The sequence below is a fragment of the Heloderma suspectum genome, chromosome 4 (assembly GCF_057233095.1).
Source record: "Heloderma suspectum isolate Gila_16-S chromosome 4, 16-S_ref, whole genome shotgun sequence".
Lineage (NCBI taxonomy): Eukaryota > Metazoa > Chordata > Lepidosauria > Squamata > Helodermatidae > Heloderma > Heloderma suspectum.
In genome coordinates this window covers 194,590,914-194,608,707 of record NC_139461.1, presented here as the reverse complement: position 1 = coordinate 194,608,707, position 17,794 = coordinate 194,590,914, and the positions used below count along the sequence as shown (strand labels likewise).

The 17,794-nt window shown below is 40.3% G+C and overlaps 1 protein-coding gene across 8 annotated transcripts in view; it reads right to left on the bottom strand.

The window, feature by feature from the left end:
* The window catches only part of CCDC18 (coiled-coil domain containing 18), a 43,451-nt gene that overhangs the window by 10,315 nt on the left and 15,342 nt on the right, over positions 1-17,794 (bottom strand). For 7 of the 8 annotated variants that reach the window (XM_084851778.1, XM_084851776.1, XM_084851782.1 and 4 more), the window contains 13 exons: positions 16,051-16,268; positions 15,114-15,224; positions 14,678-14,809; positions 12,666-12,800; positions 10,994-11,071; positions 9,839-9,955; positions 8,140-8,307; positions 6,616-6,758; positions 5,418-5,581; positions 4,629-4,842; positions 3,288-3,387; positions 3,009-3,125; positions 2,677-2,820 (listed from right to left, as the gene is read on the bottom strand). In XM_084851778.1, the coding sequence (XP_084707904.1) occupies positions 2,677-2,820; positions 3,009-3,125; positions 3,288-3,387; positions 4,629-4,842; positions 5,418-5,581; positions 6,616-6,758; positions 8,140-8,307; positions 9,839-9,955; positions 10,994-11,071; positions 12,666-12,800; positions 14,678-14,809; positions 15,114-15,224; positions 16,051-16,268 (1,841 nt within the window). The remainder of the gene's footprint in view (positions 1-2,676; positions 2,821-3,008; positions 3,126-3,287; positions 3,388-4,628; positions 4,843-5,417; positions 5,582-6,615; positions 6,759-8,139; positions 8,308-9,838; positions 9,956-10,993; positions 11,072-12,665; positions 12,801-14,677; positions 14,810-15,113; positions 15,225-16,050; positions 16,269-17,794) is intronic. The other variant, XM_084851781.1, reaches the window with a different exon arrangement.

The window sequence follows — 17,794 nt, the reverse complement described above, 5'->3', positions numbered from 1 at the left end:
GGCTTTGTTTCCAGTCCTCTGATCATCTTTGTTGCCCTCCTCTGAACCCTCTCCAGTTTGTCTGCATCCTTCTTCAAGTGTGGTGCCCAGAACTGGACACAGTACTCCAGATGAGGCCTAACCAGTGCTGAGTAGAGGGGAACTAGTACTTCCTGGGATTTGGAAGCTATGCTTCTATTAATGCAGCCCAAAAGAGCATTTGCCTTTTTTGCAGCCACATCACATTGTTGGCTCATATTCAGCTTGTGAGCGACAACAATTCCAAGATCTTTCTCGCTTGTAGTGTTGTTGAGCCACGTATCCCCCATTTTGTAACTGTGCATTTGGTTTCTTTTTCCTAGATGCAGAACTTGGCATTTATCCCTATTAAATGTCATTCTGTTGTTTTCTGCCCAGCGCTCCAGTCTATCCAGATCACTTTGAATTTTGTTTCTGTCTTCCAAAGTATTAGCTATCCCGCCCAATTTTGTGTCATCTGCAAATTTGATCAGCATTCCCTGCACCTCCTCCTCCAAGTCATTAATAAAAATGTTGAAGAGCACTGGGCCCAGGACTGAAAGAGTTTTGTATTCCTTTTCTTTTTAACATTCTTTTTTGTTGCCATACAAGACTAGATCTTATCTGTACAACAGATTATGGCACCTTAAAGGCTAACACATTTATTTTGGCAGAAGTTCTCCTGGACCAGAGTCCACTTCATCAAATGCATAGATTGTTTATATACTTGCCACCTCAGGATAACAAACAAGTATAGAGAAAAAACAATGTTAGCAGCAAGGTCAGCGGGAAATTAAAAGCAAGAAACACAGGCTACATTCGCACAGAATGCTAAACCAGGATTCTGGTGAATCCTATATTAACATGAGCAGCTAAACAAATGAGAAATGTTTTGTTTAGTGTGCTGTCCAAACCCAGTATCCAGGCTTGTTGCTCTACAAACTAGGATTATAAACCAGGGTTTGTATGTGGCTTATAAATTATGGCTTGTAAAGTGAGCAACAAGCCAGGATCCCGGATTTGGACAACATGCTAAGCAAACAATGGCTGATTTGTTTAGCAGCTCACACCAGTGGGAGTAGCCAAGCAGGAGTGAATGAGCTGCATGCACCAGCACACATCTCATTCATGGCAAGCCACGATTCTCCAGAATCCTTGCCTACATTTCCATGTGAATGTTGCCACAGACTGTGATAATTACATTACAGCTCAAATATTATAGTTAGTTTTACAACTGTTTACAATGCAGTGTTGATGACAATGCAAACATCCTGACATTGGTAATCTAACACCTCTAGTGGGATAAAAACGTACCTTGATTTAAGCCAGAGCTGATACAATTGAATTTCCTGAATAACTGTAATTCACCAACAGTTTCCCTCTGAATTTCCTCTATTCAAATATGGCCACTTTAAGATCAATGGTGGAGCATCCTAGGAGGATCAGCCTTCACCTTTGTAATTATTTTTACATTTGAGCTATAAAATAATTATCAGTTTCTGATTCTTGTATTTCATTCCTGGCTTACTTCGCTGCTAACGTTTTTTCCCTCTCTACACTCATTTCTTTATTAAGGGCACAATCCTATGGCCACTACACAGCAGCTAGATGGCCATAGGTTCGGTCAGTTCCCAGAGAACCGCCTCTCCGCCGCCTTGTAGGCAGCACGGATTGTCCCCCACTCCGTGCTCGTAAGAGCAGTGCAGAGCGGGGGAAAGGGCGCATTCTCAGAGGTGGGGCGGGGCAGGGAGTTCGTAAGTGCCGGTACAACACTTCCTATGTGTCATCCAGCCTCCCCACCCCACGCTCCAATGTCCTGCAGCTAGACAGCCGAAATCGGCTGTCTAGCCGCGAATGCAGAGCGGCTGGAGTGCGGAGGATACAATCCCCTCCTCACTCCTCCAGCCATGCATTGGATAGGCAATCACCTCCAAGTTCAGAGGCAGCCAACTATCCCCATAGGATTGCTCCCTAATTGTATTTAAGGCATGCAGAGCAGCTTATAAAAGATCAATAAGAAGACAATCCCTGCCCTCAGGCTTATACAACGGAAAAGGAAAAGGGATTGGGAGGAATCCGTGTGTGCATTAGTATACATATATATCTGCCAATTCAGGACAACACTTCATGAAACTGATGAAGTAAACTCAGGTCCACGAAAGCTTATGCCATAGCAAATGTCTTAGGGTGAAATCCTATGCATGTTTAGACCGAAAAAAGCATTTTGGCAGCAGGGTAATGCTGATCATTGTAGGACTTTTCAATCAAAACATGCAAACATGCATAGGATTGTGCCCTTAGTCTTTAAGGTGCCACAAAACTCTTTATTGTGTTTGCTCTAACAGACTAATACAGTTCCCCTCTGGAATCAGTTATCTGTGTTTCCTTTGGTCTTCTCTATGATAAATAATTTACTTTGTAAAACAACACTGTGAGATGAAACCCACATTGAGGCTGCAATCCTATGTACGCTTACCTGGGAGTAAGCCCCAACGATCTTAATGAGACTTCTATCTGAGGAGACATGCATAGGACTGTACTACTAAATACCTTATATGAAAAAGGCATCATATTTCTTCCCTCTTTTACTGCTTACCGATTTAAAAGTAATTAGACTGATTAAAAAATCTGGCATAGCCAGATAACCAGATGAGAATATTTACTCAAAGAAAAACTTACCTTTTCAATGTCTGATATTCTTTGCTCCTTTCTTTCAGTTTCTTTTTTAAGACGATTTATCTCTTGATCCTGCTGGAGTATATTAAACTCTTTCCCATGAAGCTCATCTTTTGAATGCTGTAGCTTGCTTTCTAAACTCTCAATCTGAAAACATGGCATAGGCCACATGATCAATTATGAAGAAGCTATCTATTTTAGAAGGTCTTACAATCTTTACAGTATAATATATATAGTGTAGAGAGCTTCAATTTCTGTTGAAAATGTACAGCTGGTGAGCTGCACAGGTTCTCAGTTACAATGATCTGTAATAGTATTTTGACCAAATAAAGTACCTGTTTATTACATTCCTTGATCTGCAGCTCTGCTTTTTCCAAACTTCCTTCTAATTTAATTATTTTTTGTTCCATTTCTCCCCTGTGCTCACGAATGGACATATCCAACTGTGTCACCTTTAAAAAAAAGAAAAAGCCAACAGACAAAACAAATATTATAACAAGACTGGTATCATTATGAAATTATGCCCCACAGAGATGTGGTTAACACTTAAGCCCCAATAATATGTCCAAAAGTTAGTAAACTTACTAAGCAAATTATTCTGAAAAAATTCTAACCTGAGCTGCTCTTTGTTTCAAATCCCAGTTTCTTTCTTTCAGTGCCTTGTCCATGTCAAGAATTTCTTGCTTTTTATCCTCAAGTTCATCCTTGCATTCTCTGCAATTTTCATTTAAAAATAAAGTACAATGGGTTTTCTTTTGTCAAGGAAGCTAAACGATGGCAGTCACCAGCCTCCAATTCTCCTTCAGTCTGATCCTATGTTTATCCAAAAGCAAGGCTCATTCAGTTCAATGGGACTGACTCTTAAATAAATGAGCCTATAGGCACAAGCTCCAATCCTATGCACACTTACCTGGATGGATTACTTCGGTCCTCCATGAAACTGAATGGGATTTATTTTGGAAAAACACGCATAAAATCAGGCAGCTAGTTTCTTGCATGTAATTGCCACTTAGCACTTACTTAACACTAAATATATGTTGAATTGTGGGAACATGCCTACTAATTTAAAACGGAATAGTTTTAAAAAATGTTGATAAACCTCAATTTGGATTTTTAAAAAACTGAATGCCAGAAAGACTATTTCCCATTGAGTTATTTTTAGGAAAAAACAACTGTTGTACCTTTATCAAAATTTCATTGATCTCTCATAAAAATGGATGAACCATTAAAACTATACGATCACACTAAAAATCTTTGAAAATTGGGCAATGGGTCACAAATTAAAACCACGGATGTTTCTGTGGGATAAAGGCTAGACAGATGATTCTTCTGAGAACTGCAACTTTTTTTGGTTGTTTTTTTGGTCATCTGTGACTGCTGTAGAACTTTGGCGTACTTCTCACAGACATCATCTGTTTGCCATCCATACCTCAGAAGAAGGCAAGAGGAAGATCAGCTGGGATCTTGGGCACTATTTTGTTTCCTCTTGCCAGTTATTACCTTCAGTGCAGTGAAAAGATGGCAGAAAGTACTGGCAGCATAGACCTTCTCCCTACCAACCCCCTCCTTTTTCAGCCCCTGTCTTCTACACAGATAAAGAAGGAGACAAGAGGGAGGAGGGCTCAGCCTTATTCATGCTGGGGCCCTGTCAGGCTTTACATTTATAGCCTCCAACATCAGTCTCTTCCAGCAAATGGAGATGGGTTGGAGAACAGGTTGAGCTTTTTTATTTTAAAACTTTGCAGTGCAGTGCTTTGGGGGGTAGCAGAGTAGGGCAATTTAAAACAAAATTACAAAGACTAGCATTTTCACTGATAAAAAATACATGTAAACTCAATTAGATATTTGATCTACAGGGGATGCCAGTCATAAATTTTGAAAGAAAAATCTGTAATCAGATTTCCAGTTTACTAGTTTATAATGGTGATGCAGTTCAGTAACAGGGGTTGGTCTACCTTAGTTCCTCTGTAAGTTCCTGAATGGCAGCATGCTTCTCCTCCAGAGACATCTGTGCCTTCTGTAGCATATCCTGAAGTTCTTGTTGTTGTCTCAAAGCGCTTTTTAGCTCCCCATTGACACCTTGCAGGTCAGTCTCTAGTGTTTCTACTTCCTGCACAGCATCTTTTTGCTGCGTCTCACTCACAAGTAGTTTGTCTTCTAACTCTTTCACTTTTATGCACATAGAAAGGGGGAAAAAAGAATGTTTATTCCCCTGAAAGTTGATGTCGTTATACATCTTACATGTATTTAGGATTTTTACCCTATTGGTCAGTGCAAATCTCCAAGGCAGCTAACGATAATAAGAAAAAAGTATGTTCACACAGACACACTAGGCAATATCCAACAGTATCATTCCGCAAACTCAAATAGTACTACCAGAGCTCCGACAAATCTTTCCATTGTGCAAGCGTTTGTGCATTATGCACTTCTGCAAACATAACTTTAGTTGGATTCTCCTCTTGCGCATAGTTCAGAATCTAGTTTCTGTTAATGCGATGTCATCTAAGCTAATGGAATGCTACAGTTGGATATTGCCCACTGTATGCAAGATATACTTTCATGTTAAAATGTTTTCATCTAAGAATTCAGCTCTTGACTCTACAGTTCTGTTTTTTTGCTTTTATGTAGCTTTACCATTCCACTGCAAAGGGTATAACCTACTAGAAACATTTCCCATTCATTTCAATAAAGCTTGTGTAGAATCTTCACAAAAGCAGGACTACAAAGTATAGCAGAGAGCCTACCTTGTTGGGTCTTTTTATGTAGTTCTGAAACTTTCTGCTCCAAAGTCATTTCCAAGTGACCCAGCTTTAGTGCTTTACTATGACCATCACGTCTTAAGTGCACTAATTCTTTCTCCATGTCTATTAACTCATCTTTACACTGATCCATCTCTATTTTAATCTGCCTAACAAACAAAATGAGCAAGTCTCAATAAGTAACTGAAATAAGAGTGTTCTGAAGACACACTGTCCAGAGCAAAATACATTTTTCCACAGATCTACAACACATGCAGTTTGATCCTCCTGAAAAGTTGAAGACATTGGAACTATGTATATGTTTCAGAACAAAATGGACCTGAACAAGCAAGATATCTTAGGGAGCACTCCTATGGCCGCTAGACAGCAGCTAGACAACCATAGGATATCTATTTTCCGGGAACCGGCCTTGGAGCTTGTGCTCCGAGGTCGGTTCTTGGAAAACCAACCTCCCACCACGTCCGTGCTGCCTCAGAGGCAGCGTGAAGAAGCCCCGTCCTCCACGCTCAGAAGAGGAGCGTGCAGCGGCTGAAAGGGGGCTGGGCTGGGGGCGTTCTGGGGCGGGGAGAGCGGATCTGCAAGTACAACACATCCTATGTGTCGTACAGCAGCCTCCTCTCCCGCTCGGCCCCCCCACAGCTAGACAGCCGAAATCGGCTATCTAGAAGAAATAGCAGAGCAGGAGAGGCGCAGTGGGAACAATCCCTCCGTGCTTCTCCTGCCTTGCTTTGGATAGGCAGCCACCTCCAAGTTCAGAGGTGACCGTCTATCTAGATAGGATTGTGCCCTTAAGCTATCTCAGCCTTTAGTGGTTAAATAACTTGCTTAAGACTACAGTCCTATACATGTACCTAGGAGAAAATCACTGAATCTTATGGGGCTTACTTCTGAGTAGACACACAGGATTGTGTAGCAGGAGTTCTGTTCTGAAACCTCTTCCTTCAAAACACAGTACATTCAAGAAGCACAATTTTAGATAGTAAAATAATTAATAAATAATACGAACTTAAAAGAGCACATCCATTAAAAAATCTTCTAAGTGAGAATTTTGTTTGTTTTGATTTCAAATTTGCAGACATTTGCAAATGTCTTCATATTTGGGACAGAAAGAACTTGAGTTTTAAAAAAACTGAATTCAAGAGAAAGCAAGACTGACAGATTCATCCATTCCAATGGAACATACCTGATTGTGGCAGTAAGTTCCGTTACTTTTTGTCTTTTCAAATCAGTTTCTTCAGAGGCTAAATGGAGTTTCTCAGTTGTTCTTCTCAACTCTTCTTCCAAATTTTCCTTCTGCTTTTGAAGTTCTTGCTCTAGTTTTGAGACCTATTCAAAGAAGTAACAGATTTAAGTTGCAGTTCTAAACACATATTAGGAAGTGAGCCTCATTGAATTAAATTGGACTAACTTCTGCATAAACATGCTTGGGATTGTTTTGTTAATATGCAGTGCAGCCTAGCACTATACATAGGTTACTCAGAAGTAAATCCCACCAAAATCAGATTGCAGCCTGGCAGCACGATCCTATGCATGCCTACTCAGAAATAAGACCCACTGAGTTCAATGTGCCTAGTTAGTTACTCCCAGGTCAATATGTATACATGCATAGGATTGCACTATTTTCTGTTATTTTGTTATTTATCTATAGTAACCATTTATATACAGCTTTCAGGTTTACAACCTCAGAAAACAGTTTAATTTTAGAGAGAGACAGAGACAGAAAGTATATATATCTTAAATACCTTTTATTACTGTTTGCCTAATGGACATGATTCCTCATTTTGAAAATTATTTTCAAGAAACATGTAACAGAACTGAAATATAAATGTCTCTGCTGATTTTAAATTAAAGTTCTGATATACAGGTATTGAATATTTAATTTTCCCATCAAAGGGGCAACAAAGTAATAGAGCCACCAAAGAATTACTCTAGAGAAGTTTCGTTAAAATTAACAAGACTGCAGTGAAATTAATGGCTTGGGAACTCTAGCCTGGCAATGCTATCCTAAGCCCATTTTCATGGAGTTAAGTCCAAAAACTTAACTTACTTTCAGGTAACCGACACTATCCAAATCAGGTCAAACCTCACTAAACCAATGAAGCATGGAAGGGCTTAACTGCACAATCCTAAACACACTTATTAGGGAATAAGCCCCAATGAACACAGGAGGATGTCCAATTAATAATGCATAGGAATACGCTGTAACTGTGGGAATAGGATACTGTATGGAAATACACTTTACCAAGCTTCAGAAATCAAGAAAAGCATGATCCTGTGCAAATGGGTTTTGCACCTTTGATTGCAGAATGGCATCTACCTAGGATTATGCTGCATCCATGCTCTTTTGGACCACAGGCAATAAGCAGGTTCCAAAAAAAACTGAAACAAAACTACTTCTGTATGCTCAGTGTGCCTTTGGGATTGTTCCTCAAACAGGAATACTATATTATAGTTTGCTATACTACATAGCAAAAAAAATAGTGAAATTGGCGGGATTTTAAGATCAACCTATGACATAGCATGGGGGTCTTCTATTCAAAGAAAAAAGGTCAAATTCCACTGGTCATGTCCAAACTCTTGGGTACACCTAAAGTAGTTCTTTGGACCCAAGCCAATGTTTTTAATTTTGTTTTCCAAATATAACTGAAAGTATATCAATAGTAATATGAAGTCAAGAAATCCTTTACAGCTCATTTAAAGACTGCACCTGCTTTTGGAGCTTTGTTTGGCTGTCTTCTAATTCACCATTCCTAATGGTTTCCTGGTGTAACATCTGCTGCTGCTGCTGCAGTGTTTGCTGTAGAACAAGGTTTTGTTCAGCAGTTGACTGAAGATTGTCATTTTTTAACTTCATTTCTTTCTGCAAAAGTTGCACCTGGAAGCACAACAATATGATGAGGCACTAACAATTTGATGTACATTCTCAGCTTACTCCCATTTAATCATCCGCAGAACAGCAGCTTGACAACACCTATAAGCTACTAATAAATTCTGGTTCTTATCATTAAAATCCACTATAAACTGAAATAAAATACACACAGTATGATCTATGGTTGAAATATACTCCAGCTTAAAATGACCAGATTCTGAAAAAGATGTACTTATAATAATTCGGGATCAGTTCTGATTTTCAGAGATATTTGCATTCTAATGACAGACTTTATGTCCTTACCCACATTTTAAGATTTTAGTCCTGCTATAGTAATACATTAGCAAAGTTTGCTCTTTCCTCACCGTTGCTTCTAAAAAAATATTTATAACAACTAGACTAACTCTCTCCATGACTATTAGAAGTTTCTCCTGAACCCAGATGGGGATATCAATACTATTTGCAACACATTTAGGGAGCAATCCTATGGCTCCTAGACAGAGTGTGGGGGGCCATAGGATATTTCAGATTCCTGGATCTGTGGTCATAGACAGTGCTCTGGCCTCAGAACCAGGAATCTGAGCTCTCTCCCCCTTGCTGCCAGCATGGAGAGAACCACGCTGGCTGTCTTTCCAAGGTTGCAAAAGTTACCTTGGAGAGGAGGGAAAGGGGGCAGTTCTGTGGGTGGGGAGGGAACAGGACTGGGAGGGCTGGCTTACATCATACCCAGAGGCCTCTCCAGCCTCCTTCCCTCTGCTCCACGTTGCCTCAGCTCAACAGGCGAAAAAGCCTGTCTAGCTGAAATGCAGAGCAGGAGGCGTGGATCACCTCTGCCTCACCTCCCAATCTGTGCTGGATATTTGTAAGCCTCCAAGTTCAAAGGCTTACGTGTATCAAGGGCGGATCCAACAGGATTGTGCCCTTATTTACTTAAGTGGCAACCTATGTCCACCTACATGGAAGTAAGCCCCAATGAACTCAAGGGGACTTACTTCCAGGTAGACATGCATAGATTCGCACTGTTACAATATTACATATTTCTCCATAACACAAGTGCTCTAGGCATCTCAGAAAACAAATACAACATTAAAATACAAGATAAAATAATTAAAATGAACACAATTTTTAAAAACACCAATTTTAAAACTGATAGGCCCAAACTATGAGATGAGCTATTTACAAGCTATTTACAAACAGATCTTCACCTGGTGCCAAAAAGGTGGCGCCAGGTGAACCTCTCCAGGAGGCTATTCCTTCCAGTACCAAAAAGCTTCAATCCCTGGTGGTTACATGTCTCACTTCATCTAGCAGGGACACTCGGAGGAGGGCCTCTGAAGACTTTAGGGATTGGGTAGGTACATATGGGAGAAGGCAGTCTTTCAGAAATCTGGTCCCAAGCCATTTAGGCCTTTAAAGGTTAAAATGAGCAAATGAAATTATGCCTGGAAACTGACTGGGAGCCAATTCTGCTGACAAAGCACAGATGTAATGCAGTCAAATACATGAGGAGTAAGACTATTAGAAACATCAAGTTTACCTCTTCCGATTTCTTCTTCAGCTGCTTTTCAAATAACACTTTATTTTCTTCTAGACGACTTAAATATAATGCTAGATCTTCTTTATAGATATCTAATGCTGTCTGTAGTTGTTTGACCTAAAAGAGATCACATAAAAATGGGAAACAATTTTTGTGCTCAGACATCTGCAAAATCCGAATAAGCATGAAAATATAATCAGATATGCTACTTTGATACATAGATACATAGACAACATAAGTTTAGTTAATATCTTGGCAGACAAAAATATTTTTGTTCTTAGTAAGTATTTGTTTGGATACCACAACATTAAAAAAAAAACTTACAGGCCTATTCAGGTGTAATTACCTGAACCTATGAAGGGAGGAGTCGGGCTGCATATGCTGGCCCTGCCCTCAAAGTCCCCATGTGCACCAGCTCTACTCCCAGTTGTCTTCCCCCCTTGGACTAATCCCCCCAGTTTCAAACTGTATTGTCTGCAAAGCTATGTGCAGGTCAGGAAAGTCTGCCACCTAGTGACTGAAGATGGTACTGCAAGCTTCAAATACACAGACACATTTAAATTAATTAATCCATTTTAAAATCCAAATAACCCCAAGGTGCACACCTCTAGGGTCCCCTTCATATACATGCCAAGTTTCAGATGTCTAGTTTTCACAGTCTTTGTGCTATGGTGCAGACAGACAGGCACACATATCCTTTTATTATTACAAATAATATTAATAATAATTAAAATAACAATTAACATATATGGTAGCATCATTTAGGGTGCAACCCTATGCATATTTACACAGAAAAAGTCCTCCAAACCCAGCATTCCTCAGCCAGCATGACTGGCTGGGGAATGCTGAGAGTTGTAGGACATTTTTCTGTTTAAACATCCATAGGATTGCACCCTTAATAAAACTTACGAGATACAAGGAAAAACATGGAACTATGAAAGTTTTTTTTTTACGAACGTAAACTGCTCAACATTACTTTGGTGTCCAAATGAAAAAATCTTCATTTCTTCTCATTCAAAATGAAAAGTAACAGAATATTTGATGGTAAGTTGAACCTTCAGCGTAAGAAATGTAATATTTTGGTCAAAGAGTACAGAAAGGAACAGAAAGATACTGCAAGTCATGAGAAGCCACAAGAAATGAGAAGCCACATACCTTGATTGCTTCTTCAGTGAGTTGGCCTTGTAATGTCCTTAAAGCTTCATCCTTCTTGGTTTTCTGCTTTTCCATTTCCTGTTTGCATTCAGCATCAACAGAATAAAATATATGATGTTATAACAGGTATTATACCTTACTTCATAAATGGTCCATCAAGAAAAATCAGCTCAGCCTTTACTGGCACCCTTCTGCCTTAGGCTGACTGTCAAACAGTTCAGTTCCTGACTGTTTTGTTTGAAGAAAATTCTACAGGTATGGACCTCTACAGTTCCTGACCTTAGTTTCATTTTTAAAACATCTCTCCCATTTCACACAATCATATTGTTGCTTTTTCCAGGGCCTTCATCTTCCTGTTTTCAAACTTTCAACATTAAAGCTTTTTACTAGCTTCCTATTTCATGCTCCTATTTCTGATCAGTTTGATCCAGATTTTCAGGGGATACGGGGGACTTCAGGGGGAGAGAGGTATTGGTAAGATTGCCTCCTCCTCCATTCAGCCAATGGAAAAACCCCACTGGATTAGAAGCCTCCCACTGACAAAAAGAGTCTTTCCACCCATAGAAGGCTTATGCTGAAGCAAACCATATACGTCTTATGATAGTCAACAGAACCCAAGCTCCACCCTAAAAGTTCTCAGTTATGCCTTTTGGATAATGGGCCCTCCGAGACCTAATCCAGACATTGGCTGGGATCCAAAGAGCAGCCCCCCCCCCCCCCGGCTAACTGACATCCATGGCCCTGCGGGGAAAAAGAAGGAGCGAGGGAGCAGGCAAAGGGACAGAGTCCGTTCCAGTTGGACTCCCCCGCCCCCAGAGCTAACTGACATCCATGGCCCTGTGACGAAGAAGGAGCGAGGGAGCAGACAAAGGGAACATCAGGGCCTGCTCCAGTTGGACTGCCCCTCCTTTGGGAGATGAGAGGGGGGAACAGGGCCAACCCACCAGCCCTGCTAATATTCTACCTAATTCTTTTTTCTCCTTCTTCCCTCCCCATTTCCTTTTCCTTGTGTGTTGTGTCTTTTTTAGATTGTAAGCCTGCGGGCAGGGACTGTCTTCTTTGTTCATTGATTGTAAGCCTCTCCAGGAGCCTTTTTTGGCTGAGTAGCAGGATAAAAATACAATAAATAAATAAATAAATAAGGCTCAAACAAGGGAAAGGGTTGTGGTTGAACTATAAAACTTTGTTTAAATGGCTGGAGCATCTCAAGACTTCTTGATAGGGGTCATTGGGCAGGAGGCAGCAGAAAACCACTCCTCTATCTCCCTAGCCACCTCCAGCTACTACAAAAGATATGTAGACACACCTGATATGAACACAGGAATCATATACTTAGACATATACTTAAGTCTATCCAGTTTGACTAGCAGTGGTTCTCAGAGGTCCCAGACACAGAACTTTCCCAGTCCAGCTTTCTGGGAATCCTTTAAGTATGGGTGCCAGAGGCTGAACATGGGACTGGCTGAATGCAAAGCCTATGCTTTACTAAGAATGATTGAAGACAGACTCCCCCCGCACCCCATATATCAAGATATTTTGAGAAGCTGCTGCTAGGCAAAGCAAGCAGCAGTCTGCAAGCAGCACTTTCTGAAGCAGCCAAACCCAGTCCTGGGAACAAGCATAAAAAGATGAAAAAACATACTTTGCAAGAAGCATTTCAGGAAAATTGTACCTCTTGGCTTTCTATTAGCAGTCGATCCAGTGATTCCAGCTGACGTTGTTTACATAAAAGATCTTGCTGTAAAATGGACATTGTGTTCTCTTGTTCCAGGAATTGCTGGTTTTTAGTTTCTACTCGAGACTGAAGCTATACAAAAATAATTCTTGATTGCCCTTTCTGCAGTATCTTGCACATATTTGTTAGAAGAAACTTAGCTGCCATTAATCACCACCAACAAAGGGCACATCTACACGGTACCCATTACAATAGTGTGATGAACAATATTTTATACTTCTGAGGCAGGTATTGACCCTGTTGGCACGTAATGACAACCATTTAATTAAGCCATGGGTTGTTGAATCGATGGTTGTCATTTCATCCAAATCTGGGACTATGGGTTAAGTGGGTTAACCATGAACAACTCAGAGAACTCATGGCTTGTTGTTGGGTTGTCAACTGTGGGATGTTCAAAGCCATGGGCTCTCCTTATATCTGAACCCAGAATCATGGGTTGTGTGTGGGCTGTTTTGTCAGGCTACAGAGGCACCTATTTGGTGTTACAAAGGCTCCTAGGATACAGGCTGGGAGTCATCAAGGGGGCGGAACAAAACAACACACAAATTGGAAAAACAACCCACAATGTGTTTGATTGTCTGGTGGCTGTATTGCAGGTTAAGTCAACAACTTAATTAAACCATGGGTTCTCGTTACATGTGAACAGGGTCAATATGTTTTAGAGTAAAAACTTGGGCTAACCTTTAAAATAAATCTCATAACAGTGCAAATAGGTTCAGTGCAACTAAGGACTCTACAATGTGTTGCACTGAATTTAGAGAAAGAGAGCCAAAGTCCTCCTTGGGACTAAAATAGCTTGGTTGGGATTCTTCTCAGAAATGGAGGAGAGAGGACATGCCTCTCCATCAATGGTACTTGAGCTCCGTGAACATTTTGGAAAGGCCTCTCAATCACCTCACTCACTGTTCACACATGCTTCTTTCACCACCATCTTTCACTGCAGCAGTACAAACACTGTAATAATATTCTGGCTGCAGCTCTTGACATGTTAAACGTTGAATAGGCAGTTGTATTATCTAAGCCATGCTATTTCTGGCATGAGGAAACAACATTACAGCAATAGGCAGCTCTACAGGGCCATGAAAGGTAGCACGTACAAGTATTGCAGCACTGGGATGCTTTTCCTACGCTGGGAACAAGCACTGGAATTGTGATCAAAATTGTGTTTTCTGGCTTTGGAGTTCTAAGAGACACGTAGCACTACAGTGGTGAGGATGACAGAGGGGGTGGGCAAAAGTAACTGCTTGGAGGTAGTTGCTAGTCACCCCAGGCCAGTGGCAAAATGCGTCTCTGCTAGAACCAACCCTGCTCTCATGTGAATCCTGTGGATAGTGTGAAAACACCCTTTATCCTTTATGTCCAACCATCTTCTTAGAACAGTCTTGGTCTTTTTAAGATCAGAAATAGGGCACAATCCTACGCATGTTTAGACAGAAAGAAGTCCTACAACTCCCAGCATTCCCCATGACTAATGGGGGAATGCTGGGAGTTTTAGGACTCTTTTCTGACTAAACAGGCATAGGATTGTACCTTTAAGGGCTAATTCATACAAGCCACCCAACACTAGATTTCAGCTGAAAGCACAATGGTATGAAGGCTTCTCCATGTGGCAAGTCATTTATGGGAAACTGCTCTCCACAATATTCTATCAATTTGAATGCAAGCACATTCATTTCTTGAGATCTGCAATAGCATGATGAAAAATAGAGCCATGCAGCGGGTTGCCTCCCACAAAGAGCCAGTCACATGAAGCAGCTCCCATGCATCTGCATTTCAAGTGGCCAGTCATATGGCTGTTTCCATGTGTGGACCAAATCCAAAAGGAATGTTGCAGAGAAATACTACATCTTTTTTAATTGCTGGAGATCACCAAAACATATAGTTACTGAAAAAAGTTGTACTTGAGAGTCTTGAGAAATGGTAATGAATATTATGAGCTAGAAACTTACTAATTCAATCTGCTTTTCCATCTCTTTGTGTTGCTCAAGATGAATTATCTTAGTTTTTTCTAGCATTATGGAGAAGTGCTGATGCTCCTCATTGATGCCTCTTTCCAAGTTGTGAAGCTGAGAGTTTGCTTCCTAGAAAAATGACCACATTTTTGACATCTATAAATTGACAACTGGAAAGAAGAAGTGCATGGATCTTTCAGTGCCTCATTATCTCATTCTATAAACCAAAGTGCAGCTAGAAATGTGTAACCATAAACTGTACCACATTATATGCAAGAACTGAAGGAAAACAATTTCTGTTTTTAAAATTATATTATAGGTATTTACATTGGTGAATACACCAATGCTCGTTAGCATATTTTGTACAACATGACATATGTGAATACATCTTTCTCTGCTCCAAAATGCTGTGAAAAGATTACAAGGGTTTTACCAACAATTCCTGTTCCAGCTCAGTTTTTCTTGCAGCCGCATTTGTATAAGCAACTGTCTTTTCTTCTAAGTGTTTTTCAAGGGCTGAAAGCTGAGAAGATTTCCTTGCCATCTATAAAGAATATACGTACATTTCAAATACACAAAACTAAAAGAATAAAGATGGATTTCTGCATAAATAGTGGTGCCCCCCACATTGAAGATGGCTGCATGAATGTTGTATGTTCCTCTTGAACAGGTGTTAGGATGTCAGTGATGATAAGCAACACAACTCTTCTTGCCTAAACCTTTTAAAAACAATTCTGTGCTCAAAACACACTTTCATTCACAATCTACTCTATCCCCAGTAATGCTCTGTGTTTTACTGTACATTTGCTTTTCATTAAAATAAGCAGCAGACAGCTGCCATACCTGGAACAAGGATTACATACACACCTCCAGCATTACACAGGGAGAGGATACATTGGTACTGTGCTGGATTTGGGCTTGTGGAACTATGCTGCAAAAGCCACGGGACACTTTGGGCACTCTTTGACTGGTCATCTTGATAGCCCCTAACTGAACTGTAGATGGGTTGGAGGAGCCAAGTTAAGAATTGCGACTCCAACGTGAGCTATCACTGTGAAAGATGCAGTAACCAAAAGGACAGGAACTCTAGAAGGATTACTGAAGAAAAAGAGGTTTACTGCCAGCATGTATTTGGATTAACTATGGAGCCCTTTAGGTTGCTTTTCCATAGGTTCATCCAATGTGTAAAAATAAAAAGTCCCACCCACCACCATGTGAGGGGGGCTGATAGCTACTGTCCAATCATTTCCTAATATCAAAACCATCTGTAACATCTAATGGGCAATTGTGTGGCCTTTCATAATAGAAACTATTTTTATGAAATTAATTAGATCATTCCTAATAATACAGACTTTTTTGTTTCTACTTACTTCTCGCTCCAAGCTGCTAGTTTTTGCAGCTTTCTCCAATAGTTCTTCCTGTATTGCTTGAAAATGACTAGTTCGCTGTGCCATGTTACTCTTTAAAAAAGAGTTCTCCTCTTCAGATCTTTCCAGCTTACTACGTAGCTCTTCTAATTGTCTATGAAATCTCTGCTTCTCCTTTTCAAACTGTTTACTGATAAGTTCCAATTGTTGGCATTTTCTCTCTTTACAGAAGAAACAGCAGACTAAGACACACCAAGTTAAGACAGTCATGATTGTAAACATTTAGAAACTACACCGGTATAAAGGCATGCATTTCCAGTTGTGGTTTGGAACAACCTGCTGTTTCTCATTTTCTCCAGGCCACAGTTTCTTATATTAAAGCAAAATGGGAAACTGTGGTTTGTTCAAATCTTCTCCACTCACAGATGAAGAAGAGAGAAAGGGGAGAAGGAAGAGCGTATACCAAGGCATGCCACAGCACACTTGCTTCACAACAAACCATGGTTTGTTGCAACATCTAAATGCAGCTCTTGAGTAGGTCAGTCAGAACATCCTAAATTACCAAAAGAGAGTTCATTCTCAAAACTGACCCAAGGGTAACTTCACCTTGAAACAATGCAATTAGAGAGCAATCTACATGACAAGCCACTCTGTATGCTCTGGGGTAACATGTGCTACCTTATCACATGGAAGCTCCCAATGACATAAACCACCATCAGATGTTCCTGGAGAGGTCTGTTGCGGTACAGAAATTCTGCATATCATTTGGAGTTGACCCTATACATTACAATGTGATGTAAAGAATCACCACAGGGAAGCACTTTGCCACACAGATCAGGTAACAGGTAGACTACCCTGAAGCCCCCAGATACACAAATTATTCCAGTAAATATTGGCTTCTAGAGCAAAAAACTGAACCTGTACTTGATTGATAAGGGTAAATGTCATGACAGTAGTACAGGGTCACAGTTATCAAGTGATATATTGAAATTGTAATATAATAGTAAAATTAAATAGTACTCCATTTTAATTGGGTTAATATTGAAACGAAGAGCTCAGAAATTATATTAGGCATCTAAGAAACGTTACAATGACCTGCTTCACACATCATGCTAAGCCACAGTGGGTGGTTGCAGGGTGGCTTACCATGATGTCTGAACCTGGAATGTTGTTTTTCATGTGTTGTTTTTCACAAACAAGCCACCCTGAGAACCCATGGCTTGTAATAGAGTTATTTAGTGTGGCTTGTTCTCAGGGTGGCTTGTGGTGTCCGAATCTGGCAGGGCAATTTTATTGTGGGTTGATGGGAACAGCTAAAGACCTGCCCAACAAGAGTGGCAAAAAACCCTGCCACTCCTCGCAATCTTGCTAGTGCCACTGCCCTTCTCCCTCATGCCTTCTCAGTGCCCTTCGCCTCAGCATGGATATTTAATTTTTAATTCATAAAAATCTTGAAGAAAAGACGTGAGAGTATCCCAAACGTATTCACAATTAAAAAAAAAAAAATCGGTCTTAAGCAAGTGTGCAAGAGTGAATGTCTGCTGCTAGGAATTGTATTTAATTTTCTGCTCCATTTTCCTGCTCTGCTTTGAAATTTGCACAATTTCCCCTCTGTTTTACTGCTCTGCATGAAATTTGCATATTTTTAGCTATCTGCCTCACTTGTCTTTCTTGAAATTTGCATATCTTTACCCACTCATCCCTGTTCTGTCTTGAAATTTGCATATGTTGAGCTTTCCCACTCACT